General features: G+C 49.1%; 8 protein-coding genes across 8 annotated transcripts; 4 read left to right on the top strand and 4 right to left on the bottom strand.

Annotated features, from left to right (window-relative positions):
- Positions 1-872: 872 nt before the first annotated feature.
- Positions 873-1,331, top strand: EPUS_07256 (uncharacterized protein; the record flags this gene model as incomplete). Its single annotated transcript, XM_007807408.1, has 1 exon — positions 873-1,331. One exon carries the CDS (start codon positions 873-875, stop codon positions 1,329-1,331), a length of 459 nt encoding a protein of 152 aa, XP_007805599.1.
- A 925-nt stretch (positions 1,332-2,256) lies between these two features.
- EPUS_07255 (uncharacterized protein) lies at positions 2,257-2,430 on the bottom strand (the record flags this gene model as incomplete). The annotated part of the gene is made up of 1 exon (XM_007807407.1): positions 2,257-2,430. One exon carries the CDS (start codon positions 2,428-2,430, stop codon positions 2,257-2,259), a length of 174 nt encoding a protein of 57 aa, XP_007805598.1.
- An 889-nt stretch (positions 2,431-3,319) lies between these two features.
- Positions 3,320-4,606, bottom strand: EPUS_07254 (uncharacterized protein; the record flags this gene model as incomplete). Its single annotated transcript, XM_007807406.1, has 1 exon — positions 3,320-4,606. One exon carries the CDS (start codon positions 4,604-4,606, stop codon positions 3,320-3,322), a length of 1,287 nt encoding a protein of 428 aa, XP_007805597.1.
- A 1,936-nt stretch (positions 4,607-6,542) lies between these two features.
- EPUS_07253 (Protein mesA) lies at positions 6,543-8,778 on the bottom strand (the record flags this gene model as incomplete). Its single annotated transcript, XM_007807405.1, has 3 exons — positions 6,543-8,270; positions 8,323-8,383; positions 8,435-8,778. The coding sequence occupies 3 exons, from the start codon at positions 8,776-8,778 to the stop codon at positions 6,543-6,545; spliced, it is 2,133 nt and encodes a 710-aa protein (XP_007805596.1).
- A 1,142-nt stretch (positions 8,779-9,920) lies between these two features.
- Positions 9,921-10,706, top strand: EPUS_07252 (uncharacterized protein; the record flags this gene model as incomplete). Its single annotated transcript, XM_007807404.1, has 1 exon — positions 9,921-10,706. The coding sequence occupies one exon, from the start codon at positions 9,921-9,923 to the stop codon at positions 10,704-10,706; it is 786 nt and encodes a 261-aa protein (XP_007805595.1).
- A 155-nt stretch (positions 10,707-10,861) lies between these two features.
- On the bottom strand, positions 10,862-12,307 carry EPUS_07251 (uncharacterized protein; the record flags this gene model as incomplete). Its single annotated transcript, XM_007807403.1, has 1 exon — positions 10,862-12,307. One exon carries the CDS (start codon positions 12,305-12,307, stop codon positions 10,862-10,864), a length of 1,446 nt encoding a protein of 481 aa, XP_007805594.1.
- An 840-nt stretch (positions 12,308-13,147) lies between these two features.
- EPUS_07250 (Peptidyl-prolyl cis-trans isomerase H) lies at positions 13,148-13,704 on the top strand (the record flags this gene model as incomplete). The annotated part of the gene is made up of 2 exons (XM_007807402.1): positions 13,148-13,270; positions 13,369-13,704. 2 exons carry the CDS (start codon positions 13,148-13,150, stop codon positions 13,702-13,704), a joined length of 459 nt encoding a protein of 152 aa, XP_007805593.1.
- Positions 13,705-14,603: 899 nt separating this feature from the next.
- Positions 14,604-16,580, top strand: EPUS_07249 (uncharacterized protein; the record flags this gene model as incomplete). Its single annotated transcript, XM_007807401.1, has 1 exon — positions 14,604-16,580. One exon carries the CDS (start codon positions 14,604-14,606, stop codon positions 16,578-16,580), a length of 1,977 nt encoding a protein of 658 aa, XP_007805592.1.
- Between the last annotated feature and the right edge of the window lie 88 nt (positions 16,581-16,668).

The following is a 16,668-nucleotide window of genomic DNA, read 5'->3' as shown; positions in this document are numbered from 1 at the left end:
CGCCGTCTACTGCTGCGCTTCGCCCCGCGATGAGTTCGTACTAGGCCAAGGTTCTGACGGGATGGTTGACAAGATGTGTATTCCTTCGCAGGGTGGAAGACGAACATTTTCACATCCGCACTCATTCACGATGTAAGCCGTCCACTACTACAACCAACCAGAATGCCAACACTGAACCTGCTGAGCACCGTGCTCACATCGACTTGCCTTCCTTCAGGCCTCTAAAGACGAGATGCAACGCAGGTTTGTTGGTCATGCAAGTGTTATTCAAGACTCAACTGCCATAAAGATAAGATCCCGTCAGTCAAGTGCTCCGCCTTGTAGCCGAACACACTTCTCAAAGTATGAAGAATCTGCCGTCGTACTGTTGCAGCTGAAGTCGAGTACGGGGTTCAGGGTTGCGGTGAGCTCAAGCGGCATGTTGCTGTCGTGCTGTGGTTTCTTTTCTGTCTTTGTGACTGGCAATATAAATGACTGATTCGACTTACGATCTCCAGCATATTGTCGTACTGTTTTCATCGCACAGAGGAAAATGAAACCGAGGTTAACGGATCAGCAGGAGTGGTGCTTTTTACAATGGCCCCCGCCCCACAAACAGCAGAACAGAGACATCTTCTGGCGCAGTTTGAACAGTCTCGTCGACGAGCCGACATACAAGACTAGCGTTTCTGCGAGTTTTTGGCCTGTGTCACAAATCTCAGGAACGAGATCTAAGAGATCGAGGTGGACGCTTTGAAGGTTTTGCGGCATACCCATGCTTTTATAACGGAGAGCAATCCAATGTCAAAATATAGCCTTGAATATCTTGCAAAACTTGTTCTTGACCGGCCAAAGGAGGACTTTGAGGACGACAGAGCAACTTTTCTCCAGATATGGTCGCTCGCGAAACCCTTGACAGCGTTCGAGAGAGTGAATTTCACAATAAGTTAGCAGAGTTGTGCAACAGTATCACCACCTTCGGAATCGATAACGCACCAGGCTATTTTAGCTTTTACAAGACATATCACGCTTGCTGCGAGTTGGAGTTGGATGAATACCTCAATCAGCGACGTGCCGAGAGAGATCTTGCTACTAGCGAAGAAGGTCATGTACTCAGGGGTGGCAGGAAGCGCCGGCGAGTCGGTGCGCGACCGCTCACGTTGGAGATAACTGATCTAGACAAGAAACGCAAGCGAAACCTGCTATTCCTGCAGGACAATGAAACAAATCTAGAGAGGATCAAGGATTTGGCTAACAAGCTCTCTGATGAGGCCAGATGGGCATGGGAAGTCGATGAAGAAGTGATCTCGAAAAAAGATTTCCGACGGTTGGACGAACATAACCACAACTGATCCCCAACGATATGTGCTGGAGGAACGGATTAATCGGTGGTTCAATCGTTTAGTCTTGTTGCATTCGAAAGACTGGAGGAAATGCATTCGGGACATCAAGGATATACCCACACCTGCCATATCACAGAAGCTTTGAGACCCATACCCCAGATCTTCTGATGGTTATCTGCGTGCTATTCATTTGGGCTCTTCTTTACCTTTGTAGCAATGTTCATAATGGAGCAGGATCAACAAGGGTTTAACCTTCAGGTTCGAGGAGGAACGGGTCATCTTGAAAAGCACCTAGCATTTCCAGGAACATTGCTGTGAACGCATCTTAGCTTCATCTGGAGAATGACACGGGTGATAATCTCCACTTTCAATTAGCAAGTTCTGTTCTGGTATGAGGTTTTAGTGTGCGCAAGATGAGGTCCTCATAATCAACCGCTATGATATCCTCCGACTGATCGAAGGTGACCTCTTCATTTTCTCTCAACAGGTAATTGTGTGTCAGTGCGGTGCTAGTGTTCCATCCTCACGATATCATGGTGGCGATCTTTGTGATAGCTTTGAAGGACTCTGGCTTGCCTAAAACCCACGAAACACAGAGCCAAGACATCAGTTCATTTGTGAAATTTTCTGGTATGTCTCTCTTCAGCTTGTCGAACCACATGTCGGTGAATATTTGTGTGGCTTCATGGAGGCAGTATTTGTCGATTAGAATCGACATTTGGGTCAGCGTGTCAATGTTGACCTCGCGAGGAACCTTGTTTGAGTGACTGTGGATAATGTTGAGGAGAATTTGCAGTGCTTGTGGATTATCCTCAGGAAGCCGAACCTCTGCTGTGCCTGCTGACTTCAGTGAGCGGCTTTCCGCAAACTCGCCCTTCAAGAGACTCTTGAATACAAGAGAAGCGAGGGTCAAGTGCCTTGAGGAAACGCGCATTCAAATCTCATCAGGCTGAGTGCCGTCAACTACATCAGCCGAAGTTTCAGCTTTGGTCGTACTCTCTGAAGGAGTCTTCCGCGTATCTTGATCTCGGTCTTCAGCCATGTTGTATAGAATCAAAACAACCTCGCCATCGGGGTCAAATTCAACATAATGCGGCATCGTCGTCATCTTGGAGTACGTGAGTGGCGGGATTCAAAAGAAAAAGCTGTTCCGTATAGAAGCTGTGATGGGAACTGGTTGGCAAAGAAGCTCCACTCCAAAGCAAATGAGTAGAGGTGGATTCGTGTCAGCATAAAAGAGGAAACACTTAAGATAAATCGTAAGCCAGCCACTAAAAAAGTGCATCGGTGTTTTTGCGACCTCTTCACAGCCCCAAGTTAGGAAAACTCTCAGTATTCATGACATGGACCATACGCTCTAGTCACCAACTGCTACACGGAGAAAAAATAGCTAGAACAACCCTCACAGACACTATGAAAAAGCTCTTCATGTACATCAAAACCAAAATCAGCAAGGGGCTTCACAAGTCACCGTCAGCAAGCATGATCACGAAGTATGAGCCGAAGTCAACAGGGTCGAGGCAGTCCTCGGTTGGTTTGACAAAATAAGAAAGAGAGATGGAACTTGGTTGCAAGTCCTTTCGAGGGCAAAGCAGTGGCACTTTGCCGATGCCAAGCTCATTTAACCGGTGGCCAAAAACAATGAGACAAGTCTATGGAGCTTCAATCAGATACGTATCCCGTTCTATATGTCACCAGGGCTCGCGATGTGCCTTCTGCTTGATGCCATTAATGTTACGAACAACCATGCAAATCTACTTCTCAGAGATTCAGGATTAATGTTGGTTTCATTAGTATTGTACATGCCACTTTTCCCTAAGACGTACATATTGCCAGTGCTGGCACAGAAAGGTCATTCTTCAAGTAATCTATCGAGAGCGCCGCGCTAATGTGTAACAAGTAAATCCCAAAAAAGGTGGGCTAGCACTGCTCCCGACTGTACAAGAACATTATTGGGAGATTCAGCAAAGATGGTACCCAAAGTGGCAATGGTCTGTTCAAAAAGCCACACAGGCCACAATCAAACCAAGGACGAATGCTAACAGAGCCGACGCTTCGGTGACCGTCCCTTGCTTCACGGCCGAGTTTGAGACCGTGCCTACTGGCACCGTGGTGTTAACAAATTCGGGACCACACCCCATGTTAATCTGCTGGGCGGTGCTGATGTAGGTTTTGGACACGGGCTGGTCTCTGTTGGTGGCATAACCGGCAAAGATTTCCATTGTCCCTTGCAGACATTCATCGCAGGTGGGTCGTGCTGCAGCAGGCAGAATGGTGCCAAGTGCAGTGTAGTATGGATACGAGTCGGAGAGATTGCTGGTATTGGTGATTGCATCAGCGAAGCAGTAGTTTCCTGTCGCTCTGTCCCTGAGACATGTTGCGCGGTAGAGAGGCTCGTAAGAAACAAGACCGGCATGAGCCTGGACGACGAGAGAATTCTGATTGCGGTAGTCTTGGCCGCAATTCGAATCCTGCATCAGTTGGGACGCAAGAGAGGCCATCAGTGGGCTGCATTGAGCGAGTGATGGCTTGCAGGATGCATCCAGCGCTTGGGACAAGGAAACAAGAGACCGAGAGATTCTGAAGAACGAGTGGCTGTTTTGTAGTAATAGCGAAGTTGGATGGCAGTCTCTGAAGGTTGCATTGTTGAGGAAAGCGTTGAAGAAGTTGGGGCAACCCTGAGCAGTGAAATTGTCGCCGAGCGAAGTGTCGAAGGGGCTGGGAAGAGCTGACGGGGGCCCAGCGGTGGCAGATGCCGTCTCAATGCTTGATGTGGCATTGCCAGTGGAGGTGGCATTCGCCGACATCGTGTTTGTTGGTGTCACGACGAGGGTGCTCTGGATTGAGATGGCCGAATCGATGTCGGTTGCGGAAGCCATAGCGGAAACTTCTGATTCAGAGGCTGGTGTCGTAGTTGAGGAAGCCGCGGTTGAACCTTCTTGTTCAGAGGTTGGTGTCGCCAACGGCGCGACTGTGGAGCCAAAAGGATCCGCATTTTCCTGCCTTTGACGAAGGGTTGGTCTGGGTGGGGGAGCTCCTCTGTCAATTGCTATTTCGCCCCGTCGTGCAAGCCGTCTGAGTTGAAGAGAATCATACTCTTGGTATGGTACTTGGATGTCGCGGGCCACCGAGGGTGGTAAGACTGTGGTGATAAGGATAAGAATTGAAAGAAAAGTTGTAGGGATTGCCAATAGGCGGTATCCTCCAGGGCTGGCAACGCCAGCACGGCGGTTGTAAGATACCCGTCTGCGACCAGGTCGTGGCCGGTCAGGAAGTGAAGACATAGCCGCAAGGTGGTCTCTGCCCATCGAGAGCCTGGAAGATCGGCGGGTAGGACGAAGTTTTGACGTCTCCTTGCAGTTGTGTTGACACAAGAGTGCGTTGCTAAAAATTCTTCGCTGGAATGGGACCACAAATACCCAACAAAGAGGCTGTGTCGAAACATCAAAGAGTGGGAATGTTCCAGCAGCTGCACCAAGAAGTGTCAGGATCCACGCCAATGACCAGCGACAGCGTTAACAATTTTGCTCAGAAAGCCAATTGAGTGTAGAAAGTAAGAAGAAGTGGTCGAGAGTGATCTCCGGCGATGTCCAGCGATGTCAGGTACCTGTGGAGATTCTTGTTGATCTTGCTGATCTCCCGTACTGTTTGCTGATCTCCGGTTTCAGAACCACGTGGAGAGAACTCCGGATCAGGATAAGTGCTATTGCGTATTCCCAGTTGCAAACGAATGGACGAAGGACGAATCCAACAGGTGACAATAATGAAATAGAAGAACGTAATGTTGAGTGAGAGAAGGGTGGAAAAGGTTGCTCTGGAGAAGTGCTTCATCTCCTCAATCTCTCCACTAGTGTGTCGCGCTGATATTACTACGTATTTGCACAATCTCAATTGTGCCTACTACATAGTATGTAGTAAGCACGATCCCTGTCGCCCTATCTAGGCCGATCAATAGTGCAAACTCTGTTTTTGAAATGAAAGACCTGGACTGGACCATTATTGACTCCCGGAACCGCGCCCTGCAACGACTCCACTTGACAGGCCCCTCCCCAGAAACCGTGCCCACTTGGGGGCCGTTGGGAGCAAATTCGATCAATCGATCGGTCTTGCACATGTTTGAAAGATCTTTGAGATCAAAGACCGGAAAAGTAGAAATTGGATAAATAGGAGGAGGACAGTCCAAAGCCACCGTGATGACTTCCGAGACTACGTAGTAAACGACATTGCGCAGAGGCTTCCGTCCCTGATCGTGTGACTCTGCCATCCTTGTGTAATTTTCAAACTTGGTATCTTCAAATGCTGTGTATTCTTGGCCATAACTCCTAGAAGGAAGGAATCCACGAGAGTAACAAGGGGGGCCATGCTGCCAGAAGCGGAAGGTTGCCTGCCCGAAGCAGGCCGGCGTCAGATGCAGCTGCAAGAAGATGCGGCTGCGGCTGCTGCTGCTGAAGCAAGGTTGGGTCCTGTCTTGGTTGGACTGCGAAGGATGGGCTGTGGCACACGCTTACTATCCCATTATGACTAGTTAGTATCCATGATGTATCATTGACATCGTTGGAGGTGTGCGAACTATGCATGTGATTGGGAGGATCGAGCAGTTGCGTACTTTGGATGCATGCTTGAGATGTGTACCCCGTAGTGACTGAACGTTGGCACAGCCCACCCATGCACACTGTTATGATTAGCAACATGGCCAAAGGTATCAGGAACAAGTCTCACCTATCGCGTGCTCTTCTTGCCCATTGAGGATGCTGAAATACAGCCTTCTCGTCAGTACTCATTGAATTTCCCGCAAGCGCCTCGTCCAGACCCCGACTCTTCACAATTGGTCAAGCCCCAGATCTTTCTACCTTCGACCTGTAAATAGACTTTGATAGGTTATCATAGCGATCCACTACGTACGGAGTATGCATAACGCCTATCAATCTGCAATCATCCAGGATTTTCTCTATTTGCAATTGGAAAGTGGTTCTTGGACTACGCATCACGAAAACAGATTTACTCTGTGTACATAGCCGACAAGATGGAATGTGCAGCGGTGGGAAGTGTACGGAGTATGCAGACACATCATTTGCTCCCATTGCTGAGCTGTTCGCTAACCTACTAGTAGTGTACAGCCACCAACAGCTCAGAGGCACGAAGTGGCAATCACCATTACCATTCGTTTCGTGCATTACGGGGCATCAACGCCCCCTTCTGGTTTAAATGAAACTTGCGTCCCTAAATTGTCCTACTAACCCCTAGTCCAAGAGGAGGTGGGGCATCCCCAGAGCGTTCATAGTCTCTGTCCACCGAACGGGACTCCCTCTCTTTCCATGCGCGTTGGAAGCCCATACTAATCCACCCACCAACCCGATTCCAAAAGTGACGCCCACATTCGTGCTTTCGGATTCTCTCGAGGAGAACTACGACCGCTTCCCGAACGATTCTTTCTTCGTGAAACAGTCCTAATGTGATATAGAATAGTCCAGCTTCAGACATCGGTGTCAACTCGAGCAGCTCAAGGATACTGTCATAGTCGGTGCAGAAGGACGATAGAACTAGGTAGATTGCTCCCGCCTCGGCAGGTGGGAGTCGAAGAGTACGTAACCGCGAGAGAACATGATGAAGATCAATGTTCGGCCGTGGCAAATTGCCTTTGGTTGGTGATGGGGAATGCGATGAACGGCCTGCCCCAGAATGAGACGAGGCAAGGTCAGATATGAAAGTCTTGTAGCTTCGGGTATTTCTCCAGCCCTCTATCCGAGACACCGATGCAGCCAGTTCTCGGTTCTTCATCTCGTCGTTCGGCCAAACATAACCATGCCCTTTCAAGCCAGCCATGGCTTCCTGTGAGGTCAAAGGCTCGTTCTTAGGACCTACGGTCTGGTCAACGGCAGGAGAGTTGATGTCTAGCACCGCTTCGCCGAGCGACACAACATACAACGCACTGGCGCCATAGACCGACTCCTCGAAAGCAGCAGCTATCCGCGTGAACTTCGTAGTGTAAGCAGCAAACTTACTTCGAATAGCAGATTCACCGTGTCGCGCAGCAATGCTCCGCATGATATCTTCCATGAAAGCTGTGTCGCCGGTTGCATCGGTGCTGGTATTGCTGTTACTCATCATCGTGGTAAAACTTGGATGTTGCTGCTGGAAATATAGTAGACCTTCGGTAACGGGAGCCACCTCGATTTTGGACGAGATCTTCATTCTTCCGGCCGGAAGATCACAAAGCAAATCCCACCATTCGTGATGGTTGGCGAACGCCGGATTGGTCACCCCAGCGATAAAGCCTGGTACTTGAAGCAACTCATCCACTTTTGTCAGGTCTGTATAAGGAAACGCATATCTGGTAAAACCCTTGAGAACACCACCAGAGGCGAGGGCACAAGCAGCAAGAACCGCCTCAGCTACTTCGCCAGAAGGTCGATTATGGCCTAGAAAAATGATCCTCTTTTGTGTGAGCATTGCATTTATAAGTACTATAATGGGATGCGTGTAAGCGCCAGATGTAGTCAGGTGCGGGTGAAGGGCAAAAGGCTGTGGTGATGCTGCATGTGGACCACCAAAAGTCTGTATAAGCTTGACAAAAGAGAAGTCACCGACAGTCTCGGACGAGGGAGCCGTTGGGACTTTTATAGGAATGGGGATGTCGTTGTAGACAACTTTCGATTCAAATTCGTGAGTATCTCTCGGAATGTTGTACTTGGTGCCTGGTCTGGTAGGCGAGTCTGATTCACCCGATACAGCCAAAGCGGCCTCTTCAGCCAGTCTCTGCTTTATCATATGCTCGAATTTCTCAACGAACATGTCTTTCACATCACTTGCTTGGAGTATATGTCGTTCTAATGTTGACAATCGCGGCATCAACGAGAGATCCATTTCATTCACAGCATTATATAAACCAGCTAGGGTCTCTGGGTAAGGAGACTTGAAGTAATCCTCAAGGGCGAGTAGCAGAAGTGGCTGTCTGAGTCAGTTTCTGATCCCTAGGCGTGATTTGATCGCCAACACACACCTTGTAGATGTGGAGAAAGGAGTGCCTGGTACAGATTGCCATCGCTTTCACTACTGCTCCTCTGATATATGCCATCAGCTCCACCATGTCAACGCAAGTTGTACAAACCTACCTCTTCACTGAATTGTCCTGTTTGGTGTTCACCAGGTTCAAAACATACATCAACGGCGGTCCCTCGCCCGCATCTCCCTCTTCACTCTCATTGCCTTCATCACTGCTGTCGTCTGATGTCGCGCCTTCATCGCCCATATCTGTCTGTTCTGGATTGCTCCTTTCGTCTTCTCCCTTTTTCCGCCTGGTCTTCTTAGGAGCCTCTTCTTCCTCAGCAGCGCCCGAATCTTTGTGTAGGAAGAACATTGTCCAGTCTTGTGTCCGAACATGGGTCTGATCAGGCAACATTAATTCTGCCAGCATATTCTCGTTAGGACTGATGGCGCCCGGATACTGATGTTCCATGATTGGCCCCCTATCAATGTCAAAAGATGCAACCAGAATATATTCCACATGACGTTCTGGAGAGTCCAATGGATATTGCGATTTGAGCCGCCTCGGTACAGGTTGCGTAACACCATGGGGATATGACGAGTCTAGATGCAACGATTTCCTTGAGCTGGCTGCTGGAGATCTAGGTATGAGCGAAGTCTGCGAGGTCTGCTTGTGTCGCGTGAGGCTGGTCGAGGAACTTTGAGACGCGGGAAAGGAGGAGAAAGACGTTCTTCTCTCAATGAGAGAGGAATTAGGTACGGAAGAATGAGAAGGTAGCGTTGTCGTCATAGTTGAGAAATGTCAGGAGGTAGTGGGTGGTAGATATGTTGTGCGATCCACAGTATGTCCTGCATGGAGGCCTCAGTTGTCTCAAGGCTGGATTGCCCTCTACTGGCTGCTACCATAGAGTCCAGGTCTTCACGGGCTGACTGCAAAGCGTTCCTCCAAGCCTTAACTGATTTGGCAAGGTCAACGCGCGGGATTTCCAGAGGACGGGGAAAACATTGTGGATCTGTCCCAATTGACAATTCGTGCGGAGTACTACGCAGACCACATGTCAATCAGCCCAATTTATGCCAGCAACAAGGGTTCACCACAGGGGTCTGTGTGCAAAATACTACTACGTATGTACTATGTTACTATGTACTCCGTACTGTGGGTACCACTGTACTAAGTACTAGCAGCAGCAGCAGCAGCAGTACTCCGTACTACTAACTCTCGTGTTCCTGCCAAGATGTCCGACCTGCCGATTGTTTACATTTTGTACTAAGTTACTAGAAGTAGTACGTGCTTCAACCCCTCTAGCCAAAGTACTTAATATTGTACACCTTGAGTAATCCAGCTTCGGCGTCTCGTGAGGCTACCATTCGCCTCTTACGGCCTACAGCAAGTCTAGCATTGTCGACCTGAAATGGTATCGATTTGCGCCTCCTATCCCTTTATCATGCTAATTGACTGAGTAGGCTTCCACATACAAATCGTCGACACTATCCTTTAATTCTACACGCGCATCACCTTTCCGAAGACCATCTACTCCCTCCACACCAACCACCGTAGTTGGTAGACCATCGACCTCGCCACATTCCTCCCCTGGCAAGAATGCACAGTCCCCAATGACATCGCCTTCCAAGCTGAAGCAAACCTTTACTGCTGCAGACGAGGAGGAACAAACAGCTCCTCAAATAATGAGATCACACACCGAACCGCCTCCATCACCTACAGGTCGTGGTTTTGCCGGCCCATCTTCAGCTGTTAACACGTTTGCATTGTCCACAAGCCCTGCCCGAGATCACCGATCGTTTAAGAGTCCTGCTGCATCGTCTTCCGACAACCTTTCAAGGCTGCCACCTCAACTTCTTCACTCGATGCGCGAAGCCTGTTCAGTCCTCGACCGTAATAATACGGGCAGCATCTCGCAAGCAGATGTCAACGAGACACTTTCCTCGCTTGGGATCTCTGATCCCTCACAGTTCTTCCCACCTGGCTCTTCCCAGCAGCTCTCTTTGCCGCAATTTCTCAACCAGCTGGCCAACATTCTCGTTGAACTCTCACCACAACAGGAATTGTTGAACGCCTTCTCTGCTTTTGACGATGATGATAGCGGCCAAGTCGATGTTGCTGAGCTGAAGGACGCCTTATTACATACCACACCCAATCCCGGCGATAGACCCTTGACCGAACGCGATGTTGAAGCAGTCCTTGGCGCTAATAGTGGGTTCACGGGTCGCAGAGTCTTCGCAAAGAATGCTGTTGGAACAGTGGGCCAAAGGAGTCTGAATATATTAGGTGGCGCCAAGAAGACAGGTGATGTATTCAGATATCAAGAATTCGTTGGCAATTTGACAGGTGGTGGGAGCGCCCAGGCTCAAAGCGCAGTGGAAGGGGTCAGAGCAGCATGACGAGGTATCACAACTGCAAGACGGGTTGTTAGCTGCATATCTCTGCATTCAAGCCCATACTGGATGCAGTGATGAGAACGGGAACAATGCCGCATCACAAGACCATTTTTAGCGAATCTCACTGTCCAACCATGCCCAAAATAATAGCTGAAACATCAACTACTGTCACGCAGTCTGGCTTTCAAGCTCTCTGGCGACCCCGCGAACGAGCCAGGGTGCACCCTTGACAACCTCAGACCTTCCCCGGTCTTCACATGGGTAACCATACAAGGTGCTTCCATAGCCGCTGCCTGCTCAAGGATTTGCTGCAGCACGACCACAAATTTTCTGATGCTCGACTGGTTAGCCTCTTCCCATTGTTGCAGTTTTTCCTTGATATGCGTGATTTGAATATCCTTGAACTCGGCGAAAGGGGGTAATTCCTTATTATCACGAGATTGTCTCGATTTAACGTTCTCATGGAGCGCGGTGACAAAGTATGGCGTCTGGGATAGCCACATATCTGGAAATTTGGCCTCTATATTAATTGGTGTCTTTCTAGACTTTGAACGCGTTGAGAGTTCGAAGAGGGCCGAATGAGGAACCTCCTTTTTGCCTCGGAGCACAGTCAAACTTGGCGCCTCTGGTGTGTCTTTGATCGATGGAGCCCTCGGAAGGTGAGAGATAGAGCTCCTGAAATTGGCCATATCCGCTTGACCATGAGTACTTCTGCTTGCCGAAGTGTCGTGACCTGAGACCTCTTCCGGCAGATAGCCATCAAAAGTCGAGCAGATAAGGGCCTTCAATGTACCAAGCCGGTAACGAATCATAGCATAATGAGCCGTAGTGTCTTGGGCGTAAAATGGTATCTTGAAATATGACTGCTCGAAGGCGCGCCGATACCCTCGAAACATCCCAGAACGAACTGTCTCACGTGCGTGTTTCTCGGTTCTTATAAAGAAAGCAGTATTCCGAACGACCTCAACCCCGAACTGGAACTCTTTGGACTTTCCTGTCGCCCACTCCAGAACCTGTCGGATTGGCCGCCTGTCGGTCACAACATCTAGGCCATTGAAATCGAAATCTGGATGTGTAGCTGTGACCGCCTGAACTAGAGGCTCGAGCTGTGACCATGGATAGCGATCAGCGTTCTCGTCGATGTAGCGAACGCGCTTGCCGACATCTGGCAGCAATCGAGGAGTGATTTTCGGGACGGACCAGACTGGAGGTATACCCGGGACTAGGATGGTGGGCGTGGGTTTCTCCAGCCAATTATAGGACGCTATGTCTTCCACGTCAGATATACCGATATGGGCTGCAGCAGGGTCTTCGTCTTGAGCGGGTCGAGTGATGCTGACTGTGGTGGCAATACTGCTGTTAGTTGATGATACTCGTCGATTTTGGTGAGAACATCTGAGAGGACGAAGGCGGACTTTACGGTCACCCAACGTCTTGGTAAACGTACTCAAATAGGACCGATTGCGTTCTGGAAATTGTACAGGCTGCACCTGATGAGAGGACAATACGACAAAGGCAGTGCGGCTTCTGCGTAGCATCCCATAAGGACGGTGACCAATTGATGCCGATCCAGCAAGGCGTTGCCAAACATGCTGCCTTCTCATCTCTCTCTCTCTTCAAAGAGACTAATGTGCAGTATCCGTTCTTGCTTTATTAGTCAACAGGACGTTATTCCTGTAACCTAGGGACCTGAAATGTGGTTCTGCGGCCAAAATCATGTATGTAGGCCGCCATGTTGTCTGTGTAGATTCTTGCTAACCCGACAATTGAAAAGAATGACCATTACTTCAGAAAGTGGGAAGAAATGGAGCTTCATTACTAAGGAAGCAAGTAGAGAGAAGATTGGAAGTTGTTATACACCGTTCGGTTTTCAGGGGTGAATGCAGTGATCAACCAAAATGATGCCAAGAAATTCGGGTTGGGAGGACGGCAGTCGACCTACTAGTTAGTACTAAGTTAGTAGTAATAGTCAGCGACCATCCAGGGCCTACACTTTCGCAATACCTACAAACCCACTCGATCTTTGACCGGAGTGCATACCGAAGATCTTAGACGTGCCTCTCTTTCATCTTAATTCCGAGTAGGGCAGTTAGAGCAACCATAACGGCCTCTCATGGCAGAAACCTTCGCAGCGCAAGAGCCCGAGCCTATCGTCTTTTTCGATTTGACCCTTGGAGGTATACAACTTCATCTCCTCTTGAATTCTCCTGCAGTCTATTGTGGCATTTCTTCGTGGCACTTATTCCATTCTATATTCTTGAGATTCAATTATTGTGCTGGGATTTCCTCTGTTCTGTATATGTCACTCTGTTCAATGATAGCTGGAAGCTTAACCGTCTTTGCTCTCCTAACCCTTAGTCGTCGAAACTTGGATGGCAGCTGTGTACGTATAACCATGCTGAGTCTCTTGCTCTATTCTAGGAGAGCCCCTCGGACGCATAAAGATGCAAATTTTCAGTCACACTGTCCCAAAAACAGCCGAGAACTTCCGCCAGCTTTGTACCGGCGAATACAAGAATGCTCAGGGCAGACCAATGGGCTACAAAGCATCGAAGTTTCACCGTGTAGTGAGTCAAGCCTTCCTTTCAAGCTTTCGAGACCCATGTCAGGCAGCGGTCAACTTGCACGTCCTTCCTGGCTAATTGTACTGAGCCTATCACAACAGATCAAAGACTTCATGATTCAAGGTGGTGACTTTCTCAACTCCGATGGCACCGGAACCTTCACGATCCATCCACCGACCCATCTGACTTTTCCTGATGAGTCATTCCAGCATAAACATTCGTCTCCATTCCTCTTGTCCATGGCGAACTCCGGGCCAAACACAAACGGCTGTCAATTCTTCATTACCACTGTACCCACTCCTTTCTTAGATGGCAAGCATGTCGTCTTTGGAAAGGTGATTGATGGGGTAGATGTGGTAAAGAAAGTGGAGTTGGTTAGGACCGTTAGAGAAAAGCCTGTGCAAGACGTCTCTATTGCTCAGTGTGGGGAAATGTGAGCAGTTGGGCGAACCAGTATAATTTGGACGAGGGAGAACTGCACGGTTATCCCCTTGGATTGCTTGTGGCGTAGGCGAGCCAATTGCAGTCCCTACGGCGTAGCACACTATCTGCCAAACCTGCTCTTGCATACCACCAGTCAAATAAAAAGAAACCAGGACTGATATGAAACACCTGACAGGAGCTCGACGGCATGTTCGGATTCGGGCTTCCTTCTATCCCCGGCTCACCGGCATTGTCGGAAACATCTGCCATCGAACGCTGTTGACAAGTATGCGCTTTGTGCCATACTGACCTGCTCCGTGGTACGGCTTGTATTACTAAAAGCGAGGGCGTGGGCGTGCCATATTCACAACCTGACGCCCTTGAGTTGTGGTATTAACAAGCGAGTGTGAAAACTACATACAGATACTGAATTGGGCTACGGCTGGGCAATTCCTCTAAAAGGACTTGGCCCTTAGCTGGATCTCAAACCAACTATTGAAACCGCACTCGAGGCTCTTTTTTGAATCGCACAGTCTGAAACCTTTGCTAGACGGCAATACTGCCCTTGCAATCGCTTTCCGGTAAAGACATAACATGTTTGCTGGATGAATCCTTTGTCCAAGAACATTCTCATTGGCAATGCTTTCATTTGCTTTTGTTGTTCTGTACGTCATCAGAACCGTGTCTTTGTCCTTTGGAGTAGTCCTTTCTTTGGATAGTCGTTGATCATTGTTTCTAGTTCTCGAGGTCTTCGGACACTTGTATACTTTATGGAATCGGGGAATATGTTGCACCACAAAATTCCGTCATCTATCTACTATCCCCTCACGATATTGCAAACCTCGGTGGGCATACAGCAGTCCACACTTTGCAGACCGTTATTCCCAACAGTTCAACAAATTTCCTTCTAATCATGTCTAACGTTCAGCCTTCAAACGCAATCTACTTCCCAGATGGTGCCGGTTACCTCCTGGTCAAAGTGCTCCAAACAAGGTGTGACAGCCCTGAGATTGAGAGCAACGTCGTGCTTGTCAAATCTCTTGACGACAACAAGCTCTACGTTCGCAAAACTGTGGAGGTAACCGAATGTTCTACAACAGGAATCCCCAACGAGGTTGAGTTCAACCTATCCTTTGACCTGATCCCGCGTGTCAAGGATATCACAAAGTATGTAGATTCACCAAGGGGTTATCACTACCGGGCAATCTGTACCGAGTTTTGTAACGGCGGGGATCTCAGAGGTCTGTTAAATGTTTATTGCGGAAAAGGAAGCTCTGCAATGCCCGAGCTTTTGATCTGGAAATTCATCGCTGACTTTTGCAAGATCCTTAATTTCCTCAGCGAGAACAAAGTCGAACACAAGGACATCTGGCCACAGAACATCTTTCTTCGGTATCCCGAGAAGAATCTCGACGATTGCCTACCTGATTTTGTTCTTGGAGATTTTGGCTGGGCGGTGCCCCTGACCGAGGCAAATCGAACAGAGGATATGGCCCTTTTCTGCTGTCGCCTTTGGGAGATGTGCCTGGGTTACCCCTGGGATGGAAGAACATGCGACGTCCTCAAGTCATCCCACCTCTCTGTAGGTCTGCGCGTGATTCTAAATCACCTCATCATCTCGGCAGAAGACGATGTCCTTGGGCTGAATTTCTTGATGAACACCCTTCTGCCCTTTGCAGAACATAGAATTGGTCAACTTCGCTGCAAAGGCACCGTCCGCCGCCATCTGAGTTGTTTGCCTACCAACTCCCAGGGCGACTACGCCACAACCTGGCCAGAGAAATTGGAAAGCTTAGTAAAAGATTGGAAAATCTTCTATGTTCAGCAGTGTCCAGACGATTCTGGCAAGCTCTCAATTCAAGGACTCCAAAAAGCCGTACGGAAGGGAGAGCGAGATTTCTTCTCTTTCCACAAATCCTCCACCAGACCGGCTGACCTCAGCCTGGTCTACCGCTTCGATGCTGGCCGATTAAACTTCCCTCCCACTGGGGTGAAATTGAACGGTGAATGCGGGGAGACAACCTTCATGGTCTCTGGGAAGGAAGATACGGACCAGAACAAAGCTGAGAGTCACCCCGGAGGAAGACCAATAAAGACGTGCTACGCTCGCAAGCATCAATTGGAAACTAGCGGCGTGTCATCTGCTCCTAAGAGGAGAAAGACGGATCCGTTCAAGGTGCCTATCGCTAAAGTATTCCTGAAGGCTACACATCCACAGCAAGGCCGATCAGGCTCCTTGACAGACGAAGAAGTAGACGACGACGAGGAGGTAGCTGCGCTGCGGAAAGCAATCGACCTGATTGAAGTTAACTTACGTTACGAAGCAGAGATCCGGAGCGAAGCGGATGACCTGACCGAGGTTGAAGATGACGACCGGGACGAAGCTATTGCAGAGAATGAAGTCGAGATGCTGGCCAAATTACATAGCTTGACCAAAGAAGAGAAGGAGAGGCTCGCCAAAGCTGAAGCACAAAATGAAGCGGAGAGACTGAGCCAAACAGAGACCCGTTGCGAGACAGTTACTCTTTCCGGCACCGCCGGCTTCTCTACGGAAGCCTCCAATGACATGCAAGCACTCAACGACGTGGAAGTGTCCTCACACGCGAACCCCTTGCACGAAGCAGTCACTCAAGCTCAGATCAGACCAGCCAAGTTGATTACTGGCAGCTCACCGGAGAAGAAGGCAACAGCTTCACCAGTCATGGTTATAGAAAACCTCTACAAACGTGCAGTTGCCCATGCCAAGAAGAGTCCTACAGCACCGCCGGATGGATGCCCTCCAACGCGGGAGAAAGACCTGCCTTGGCTGTATATGTCCAAGTCTGACGCCATCTTTCTTACTGCATCTTGGCTGGTTCTTGCCATCTGCATTGTGTCACAGTTTTTCTAATACAGTTACTGATGCATGTGTTCGTCTAGATTCTTGTTATTATCTCTCTATATGATTTGACAGCTTGCCTGATATTTCACACCTTTAC

The sequence above is a fragment of the Endocarpon pusillum genome (assembly GCF_000464535.1).
Source record: "Endocarpon pusillum Z07020 unplaced genomic scaffold scaffold6867, whole genome shotgun sequence".
In the NCBI taxonomy this organism is placed as follows: Eukaryota; Fungi; Ascomycota; class Eurotiomycetes; order Verrucariales; family Verrucariaceae; genus Endocarpon; species Endocarpon pusillum.
Note: the sequence above shows the minus strand (reverse complement) of the source record. Positions and strands in the feature narration are given on the sequence as shown.